Consider the following 10000-nt stretch of genomic DNA (forward strand, 5'->3'; position numbering starts at 1 on the left):
GAACATCATCAGTGCTAGAAGGGAATGGGGTTTGTGGAGAAGGTGGAGGGGGTGGTGGTGGAGGAGGAGGAAGAGGAGGAGGAGGACTGTGGGGTCCTTAGTGCTCTCTGAACTTGATGGTTTTCTTGCAGATGTTTCATGACCCAACTAGGTAACATCATCAGAGCTAGAAGGGAGTGGAGTTTGTGGAGAGGAGGAGGAGGAGGAGGACTGTGGGGTCCTTGGTCCTCTCTGAGCTTGGTTGTTTCTTGCAGGTGTTTCATGACCCAACTAGGGAACATCATTACTGATGTTACTGATTATGATGATGATGTTTATTTATTTATTATATTTTTATACCGCCCTTCTCCCGAAGGACTCAAGGCGGTGTACAGGGCAATAAATATAAAAACGAAATACAAAAGTTAAAACAATTAAATATTATGCCCAAATTTAAAACAGTAATTAAAAGACATATTAAAACCCCAACCCTAACCCATCAAACCAGGTCAGATTGCTTGAATAAATAAGTTTTTAGATCGGAAGGAGCGAAGGTCGGGGGCCATCCGGAGCTCAACCGGCAAGCGGTTCCACAGGTCTGGCGCGCCCACAGAGAACGCCCTCCCCCTAGTTGGGTCATGAAACATCTGCATGAAAACAGTTAAGCTCAAAGAATCCCAAGGATCCTACAAATAGCCAAGTGTTTGTTAGGATTGAAAAGCACTCTTGACTTTTTTTTTGTTAAAAAACAAACTACGAAGCAAGTGGATCCAATTCATTCCTTTGGCTAAAACTCACTTCTCTACCTTACAGTATGTTAAGTTTCATATAGTTCAATAATACATTCATGCTTCATTATTGTGATATTTATAGATTTAGAACTATGTAGTCATATTTTCAGCAGATTGAATGAAACTAGAGGAATTAGGCACACATTGCACTACACAGAGTTTTATGGATTTTGTTGGGTTTATACAAAAGCAATTAAGTCAAGAGATAATCCATTGCCTGATGCTGCACAGGTAGCAATATGCATATAGCAATTGGAAACCTTTTGTTTCCTTGATTTTAAAGAATGTAAGTCTTTAACTTGGAAGTCTGATTCCTTTTGGTGGAATAAATATCCAGAAAGCCATAGAAGTGGTATTTATGGGTGTCCATAGACAGGGCAAATACCAACCAGCACATTATGATACAAGTCATGGCACAGGCTTAAAAAAGTGTGGAGCTTGTATTGTGACATCACAACCACACGTCCCAAAGGTGCTTTTTCAAAAGGCAACTAGGGTTTTTTTCCCCTGGAAGAACAAAGTCCAGTTGCCTTTTGAAAATGAACCTTTGGGACAATCATGACTTGGATGATCGAGAATTTCCATAGACATCACAACAACATATAATTTGGACATCTCTCTTTGGTTAGGAATGGGGGTCTGTTTTGATTTTAGAAAACTCAGCACTGGAATGATAAACATTGCAGATCTTGGTTAGATTTCCCAATTATTATTATTATTTTTTTTAAAAAAATACCATTCCTAGGATTTTGTGGGTACTGGATGGTAAGGATAACCAAACAGGCTTTTTAGCGAGCACATCTTGATGTTTTGTTGGGATCTCTGGCCAGCTTCTTCATTCTGAAGGAACGTTTGTTTTCCTTTTAGCATTATTATGTGTTCATTAAAAGAATTTGACACGGTGTTAAAGCATTTCTCTGCAGCAATTTCTTTTAAGCCTTTTACCACGAATGTCAAAAGAAGATTGCAGACAGAGAACAAGCCTTTGTGGGTGTCTTTCAGAAGTCGAAGGGAAACAATGCAAAGATCCGTTTCAAAAAGAGCTTGGCAATTTGGTACGTAATTATACCGTGACATGAAAAATATTTGGCCAAGACGCAGATGAGTTTTTCACAACAAGGCCACGATCAAACGTCTTGCAGTCATGTTTTGGGAACAAAACTTTGTAGGCATCCGTAGGGCACAGAAAAGAGACAGAACAAAATACTGTCTGCACGAAGGAGTTACTGCTGGTGTCTAGACTTCCAGACTTGGCTGGTTACTGATATTTTTTTCTCAATTCTATAGATATATATTTATTTTACTAGATATAGGAATTAATTTCCTAAAAATGTAAAACCCAGACTTCATTATCTATTGCATTTATTTATTTTTTCCCACCAGAGCAAGCCCAAATATTACTCAAAAGGAGATGATGTGCCCTATTGTGAGGACCAGGGAGATATTCAGATATTTGCAGACATTTCTCAACGTTCAGATCACATTTTGGCAAATTTTGAAATGTGCAGCAGGCAACTATCTTGTTTCAAAACAGCAAGCATCCTTGGAATTACAGTTACTGTACAATAGGAACACATGGAAACGTGGCCTTTATTTTTCTAAAAAAAACACCTTTCAAGACAAACAATGCTGGCTGGAAAACATCAAGATGGGCAATCTGACTTTCTGAAAAATTTAGAAGCCGTGGAAGATGGTCCTATTACCTCGCCACTACAATTAACAAAATGTTAACCCTCCCAGCTGCATTTCTTTCTGCCAACCTTATCTGTTGGCTTATCCTCATTCACCTTTTGCCCGTTGGATAAAATCTGGAGCAGGAATTGCCATCCCAGGCACAGTAAGGGTCTCTGGCCAGGCAGCAGTCTGCACAGGCAGTCCCGTAGATGTGGCAACGGTGCAAAGAAACCTGGGTGACGCCTTCATTGGAGCTCACGTACAACTGTTGCTGTTCGAAAAGCAAGGGAGAAGGTTGTTTGTTTGTTTCTTTGTTTGTTTCCCAGCTTCTGGAACTGCAGGAAGATGTCTAGCCTGACAGCAACAAATAAAGATATGCCCAGTGGTGGGATTCAGCCGGTTCGCACCGCTTTGACAGAACCGGGAGCTAATTTTTTGTTGCCCAGGCCCAGAACGGACTTCCGGAAGCGGCATCCACGCGGAGAACCGGTTGTTCACCTATTTGAATCCCGCCACTGGATCTGCCCCCTTGATCACTTCAAAAGGATCACAAAGCTGACAACTGGATCATTAAATGCCAAAATGAATGCAGGGAGCTGCCTGGTTATTATTGTGTAATGTGTCCTTTTTAGTAAATGTTTAAGAATAGGCTTAAAACTTTCAAAACATTGAGGGTAATGGTTCATCTGTCAGGAGAGTCCTTCAAGAGAATATGAGAGCTATCTGCCTGCCTGCCTGCCTGCCTGCCTGCCTGCCTACCTACCTACCTACCTACCTATCTATCTATCTATCTATCTATCTATCTATCTATCTATCTATCTATCTATCTATCTATTTATTATCTATCTATCTATCTATTTATTATCTATATATCTATCTATCTATCTATCTATCTATCTATCTATTTATTATCTATCTATCTATCTATCTATCTATCTATCTATCTATCTATCTATTTATTATCTGTCTGTCTGTCTGTCTGTCTGTCTGTCTAATCTCTTGGTATTTTATTCCCCTCTGTCCACCCTACTAGGAAGAATGATTAGTATGCTGGATGCCATCTTTCACTTCTATAATACTTTTTTTTTTCATGTCTTCTATGGCAAAATTCCTACGTTACATGAGAAACGAAGGGTGCACATCTGTATGTTAAGCTCCTTCAAATCAGCTTTGACTTCTGGTAAGTAAGTACGCCCTTTCCTGAAAACAATATGAAAGTGATTTGTTTGTCTTCTGGATTCTTAGAAGCTTCTTAGTCTCGTCTCTCATTCAAATTTGACCTCTTTAGCTAGTTTATATCTACTTATTGCTATTGCCCTACCTCTTATACACTAGAGTTCTAACTCCCTTGATTTCAGTTCGAGTGAATTTGGATGTATCTCAAAGTGTGCACCTAAATCAAAAAAGTATACATATTATGATCACTGCTCACTCTCTCTCTCTCTCTCTCCCTCTTCCTCTCTCTCTCTCTCTGTCTCTCTCTCTATGCTTTGGCACATAGTACATACACAAAAAAAGATGGGTGGTAGTAGACATGAGTGACACCCTTTTAAAACCCTTGTCAGTAAAGATTTCATCTTTGGCATAAAACACATTTTTTTTTACTTTTCCCCCCAATCCACTTCATAGATTGATTACTCAACTAGGATATTTTGGGGGGAAATTAACAAAAAGATGTTTATAAAATAAGTCAGATCCTGCCCGAGTTAATCAATATCACATGAACAAGAAAAGGTAGCCTTGACATATGTTGATAACTTAGTTTAAGTTCAGCAGCCTGCTTCTAGATTCAACTCATGATCTACAATTGATATGTGTGTACCAAATACACTTAAGGAATTATAAATCCCAAATTACAACTGCTGAATGATGGTTTGTTTGTTTGTTTTTGTCAGTACCTTTTTAGATGAAATGGCCATTGTTGTTATCGGGGCATTATTCTGGAAAATAAAAAGAAACAATAGTTTAGGCTCTAAAACTTTGCTTCATCGAATTACAAGAGTTCCCAATCCATAAACTGCAATATTGCAGACTAACTCTGCCCACTGCCAGGAGTTCGATCCTAACCAAGTCAAAGTTGTCTCAGTTTTCCATCCTTCCAGGGTTGGTACAATGAGGACCCAGATCCTTGGGGGCAATAGGCTGCCTCTGTAAACCACTTAGAGAGGGCTCTAAAGCGCTATGAAGCAGTATATAAGTCTGAGTGTTATTGCTATCTAAGCCCTGTGGTGCAGTGGTCAGAATGCAGTGGCTAACTCTATTCACACTGCCAGCAGTTCGATCCTAATGGGGCTCAAGGTGAAATCAGCCTTGCATCCTTCTGAGATCAGTAAAATGAGGACCCAGATTGTGGAGGCCATATGATGACTCTATAAACCGCTTAGAGAGGGTTATAAAGCACTGTGAAGTGGTATATAAGTCTAAGTGCTATTGTTATTAACTGACAGTCCAGTCTTCAGATAATGACACTTTTATCTTTTCCCCAGCTTTGTAGCATGCTCCTCACAATTTCCCGTGACAGCATAACCTCCAACATTAATGAAACTCTGAGCAGCCACATGAACTTTTATAGCCCTGACACTTACGGATCTCTCACTTGAGGAGCCTACGAAGAAGGGACTCAGAACCGAAGATAGTCAGTCTTTCTCTTTTCAAATATAAATCCTGGTATTTATGCTTTGAAAAATGATAGCACGTAACTTTTTGGGTCACAGCTCATATTTAAACCAGCGTGTAAACAGGATGAAGGAAATATCACCTGTTTCTTGCGAGCGATACCGAACAAGGCGTACAGTTGCATAGCTTTGCTTTGGATTATCAAGGCAACCCTCCACATGACAAATGAAGTGTTGGCGTGTTTGACTTTCTGTTTGCATTCAGCTGGTTCAGAAGACACTTCCAGCTAGCTGGCATGTCGCTCTCTTTGGCTACTTTGGCCCAGAGTTAGAAACAGACAGAGGACAAAGGAGCAGCGTGAAGTGTTAATGGGATGTCCTGCTAAACTTGCAAGACAATGTAGCCTCTTTTGTAAAGCACACTCATACAATAACCAAGAAGAGGAGATATGCGAGGCTCAAGGTTTAACAGGATAATCCCATAAGAAAAACGAAGTTCAGGCAAATCAAGCTGAAATGTTTCTCTTTGCAAGATATGAGGTGTAGTAGCCTAGATTTAGAAGAAGGCAGATTTGGTCTTTCCTTGGAGGGACTTTTCTCCACAGGCTCCACTCTAGGCCCATCCAGGTCCAATTGTGGAACACCAAACCTAATCAACCCCTTTTGCTCTGCTATTGCCAAGAAGAGAGTTAGAAAAAAATGCCCCTCAAAATACGTATATATTTTTTCCATTACAGAACCCATTGCTAGAGTCTATAAAGATTTGTTCTGGTACCATAAGGGGGGAAAAATATTTGAACAAAGGTTTAGAAGAAGTCGCAACTCTTGCAAGATAACCCTTCTTTGTGTGAATTGAAGGAGACATTAGTATTCAAGTGGAAATCTGCCAGAAGGTACAAGCTAGGACTGGCCAAAACCTTCAGAAGCTATAAAGGGGAATGAAAATTGTGCTTTTTTTTCCAAATTCCTCACTCATTGCAAAGCGCCACACATAATGGAAGTGTAGTTTTTCTGGAATGCAAATGTATCTTGGTCATATCATAGGCACTGAAGTGGAAGAGGCATTATGGGAGATTTCAAAGAGCCAAAAGGATGTTCTTCTCCACATGACACGCAATTGAATGATGGCATTGGCTGCTAAAAGAAGCATTAGAAGAGGAAGACATGTCTTCAAGTGTATGGGTAAAGGGTTCGGGGAAGTCTGAAAATCCTGGAGGAAGATCCTTCCAAGAACATAGGTATCATAAATGGTGTTGCTGGAGAACATCAACACATCTGGGTTCTTGCCCTGCTTGTGGTCTTACATTTAGAATTGGGTAGGACTTTGGTCTCCTTCATCAGCATGTTTCTTGCATTGCTACGTTAGCATGTAAGAGTAGACCCAAGGGTCTATTGTAAAGGGACTCAACAATTAATCAATTTGGACTGGAGAAGTAGCATTTCAAAGTACATTTGTTTCATACCGTACACCTTCACCTCTGATTTATGTGAATACGATGGCTCAGCAGTTAAAGACACCAAGCTTGGAGAGCTGACAGCTTGGGTTCAAGACCCAAATAACAGGGCTAGCTCCCATTCCTTGCTCAGGCTTCTGCCCATCTAGCAGTTCAAAAGCATGCAAATGCGAGTAGATTAATAGGCACCACTTTGATGGGAAGGTAACAGCATTCCATGTGTCTCTGGCATATAGCCATGCTGGACACATGACCATGGAAAATGTCTTTAGACAACGCTGGCTCCCTCAGAAGAAGTAATGGAGAAATGGAGATGAGCATCGTGTCCTAGAGTCGGACCTGACTGGGACAAGGAAATCTTTATCGTTATACAAACAGTGGTGGTACAGTGGTTAGAATGCAGCATTGCAGGCCAACTCTGCCCACTGCCAGGAGTTCAAGTCTGAATTTGGTTCAAGGTTGACTCAGCCTTCCACTCTTCCGAGGACAATAAAATGAGGAGCCAGATTGCTGTGGGCAATATGCTGAGGTTGTAAACTGCTCAGAGAGGGCTGTAAAGCGCTAAGGAGCGGTATATAAGTGCTATTGCTCTTATCTCTGCAGCTCTTTTCAGATAACCAAGGCCAGGTGAATGGGTGTAAGAGCCATGTGGTTGCTAAGATGTGTATAGACCAAGAACTAGAACAAGGGCTAGAAGAAGGGGAAGGAAAAAAAAAACCACCCTTTTTTCTTAGGTCCTCTAAAACAAATAAATAAAGATCCCTAAAGCTGCTCTTGGTCCTCAAATCAGGGTCCCTCTTGTGGACGACTAGAGTTTGGAAAGAATGAATGAACCCCCTTTTTCATGTGTCCGTCTTGGTCCTTCTTTATCTCATCCTCCATGGTTTCAAGTAAAGGAAAAGAGAACGTACACAATTTAGTATCAGTTGTGTACGGAGGAGAACAGGATCCAAAGAACCAACTGAGATCATCCAAGGTCCCTGGTGGCAGAGTGGTTAAAATGCAGCATTGCAGGCTAATTCTGCCCACTGCCAGAAGTTCGATTCTTACCGGCTCAAGGTTGACTCAGCCTTCCGAGGTGGGTAAAATGAGGATCCAGATTGTTGGGGGTAAGATGCTGACTATAAATTGCTTTATAGGGCTGTAAAGCACTGTGGAGCAGTACAGAAGTCTAAGTGCTATTGCCGTAGTTAAGTGCTATAAAATGCAAAGCAGGGAGCAGATAAGGATACAAAAGAGACAGAGGAAGGCAGCCAAAAACTGCAAAATGCTCTCCAAGTCATCTCTTGGACAACTTTCAGAATGCTTGACGGAAATTGTCAAAGGAGTTCTCTAGATTTTTTTTCCCTGGCAGGAAATAACAAGTGATTGCAAAACCCACCAGCTTCTTAGTTCACTGAGAGCTATTCTAGCTATAGTGTGCTATTCTATTCTATTCTATTCTATTCTATTCTATTCTATTCTATTCTATTCTATTCTATTCTATTCTATTCTATTCTATTCTATTCTATTCTATTCTATTCTATTCAGTTCTGTTCTGTTCTGTTCTGTTCTGTTCCGTTCTACTCTACTCTACTCTACTCTACTCTACTCTACTCTACTCCACTCCACTCCACTCCACTCCACTTAATTCTATTCTATTCTATTCTATTCTATTCTATTCTATTCTATTCTATTCTATTCTGTTCTGTTCTGTTCTGTTCTGTTCTGTTCTGTTCTGTTCCGTTCCGTTCCGTTCTACTCTACTCTACTCTACTCTACTCTACTCTACTCTACTCTACTCCACTCCACTCCACTTAATTCTATTCTGTTCTGTTCTGTTCTGTTCTGTTCTGTTCCGTTCCATTCTACTCTACTCTACTCTACTCTACTCTACTCTACTCTACTCTACTCCACTCCACTCCACTCCACTCCACTTAATTCTATTCTATTCTATTCTATTCTATTCTATTCTATTCTATTCTATTCTATTCTATTCTATTCTATTCTATTCTATTCTATTCTATTCTATTCTATTCTATTCTATTCTATTCTATTCTATTCTATTCTATAACTAATCTTCTATTCTATTCTATTCTATTCTATTCTATTCTCTTCTCTTCTCTTCTCTTCTCTTCTCTTCTCTTCTCTTCTCTTCTCTTCTATTCTATTCTATTCTATTCTATTCTATTCTATTCTATTCTATTCTATTCTATTCTATTCTATTCTATTCTATTCTATTCTATTCTATTCTATTCTAGTCCAGTCTAGTCCAGTCCAGTCCCCTGCTCAAGCAGGAGAACCTATACTACTAATGGCGAACCTTTTAGAGACCGAGTGCCCAAACTGCAACCCAAATCTAACTTATGTATTGTCGGGTGCCTGGTGGGCGTGGCCCATTGGGTGGGTGTGGCCCATTGGGTGGGCATGCCTGTGGTGGTAACGGCAGACTGGGTGGGACTAAAAAGTTCAATCAACCAATTCCATCTTTGCAAGATCTTTTCTTTTACTGTGAGAAGTTGAAATTGATTGATTGATTGAATTTTTTTTTTTTTTTGCACACAGCGGTGGAGGCCTAAAGCGAAAAGGTTTTATAAAACTCAGTTGAAGGCCTAGGACTGGGGCAAGGGCGCGCTTGCCCACAGAGAGGGCTCTGCATGCCACCTGTGGCACGCGTGCCACAGATTCGCCACCACGGACCTATACCATCTCAAGGCAGTAAGGCAATTCCTTTCCCCCCACCCCCACCCCCCCAAAAAATTACAGGTTTCCCTCAACACATCCTAAATCCACTTTGTCTTGGAAATGTGGAGATGTGGCTGTGGAATATGTGGAAATGTGGCTGTATGACAAAGGAAATTGTTTTTCCTTCTTCTTTCTGCAGTAGCTTCATCCTACTCTTTAAGAGCATGGGGATTTTTTTTTGGGGGGGGGGGAAGAATCTCTCCCAAAGGATCTTAAAACTGAAGAAGTGGGATGCGGAAGAGGCCAAATCCAGCTCGACTCAGAAAGATTGTGAGTCATTTTCCCATTCTTTAATTTCCTTCCCCCCCCTTTTTTTTCTGCAAAGGATCTCAGCCTGTAGCTGTTGCAGCCCAATCCGAGCTTGGGAACGGGGAAGAGGACTTCAAAAGTCAGACTTGGCTTAGATGAGAACTACTTTTCTTAGCATAAATTATCACTTGGATGCAAACACTGGCAAGTCATGGATGTTTCTGATTCCACTAGCAGTTCACACGGAAATCAGAAAGTCCCCTTCCGTCTCCTGTGCACTTTCAAATAGCCAGACAAAGTCCATGAATTGGGCCTTTAAGGAGTGTCCATTTTTGTTACAAGGGATGGAGGTGGCTCTCTCTCTCTCTTTTTTTTAGCAATTAGTGTAATGTAAAACGAGGTTGGGGGAAAGTATACGAAGAGAAGGATGTGGATTCAGTGGAGAAAAATGGAACATTAATCATTAATCCTGTTAAATGTTAAATGTTAAATTAATGTTAAATGTTAAATTAAT

At 40.5% G+C, this 10000-nt stretch overlaps 1 protein-coding gene across 1 annotated transcript in view; it reads right to left on the minus strand.

The window, feature by feature from the left end:
- The window catches only part of SEMA3C (semaphorin 3C), a 181683-nt gene that overhangs the window by 9907 nt on the left and 161776 nt on the right, over positions 1-10000 (minus strand). Inside the window, exons 14-15 of the mRNA XM_081331359.1 lie at positions 4343-4384; positions 2558-2715 (exon numbers count right to left, since the gene is read on the minus strand). Coding sequence (XP_081187485.1) covers positions 2558-2715; positions 4343-4384 — 200 coding nt within the window. The remainder of the gene's footprint in view (positions 1-2557; positions 2716-4342; positions 4385-10000) is intronic.

Source organism: Vipera berus (assembly GCF_964194415.1).
Source record: "Vipera berus genome assembly, chromosome: 6".
In the NCBI taxonomy this organism is placed as follows: Eukaryota; Metazoa; Chordata; class Lepidosauria; order Squamata; family Viperidae; genus Vipera; species Vipera berus.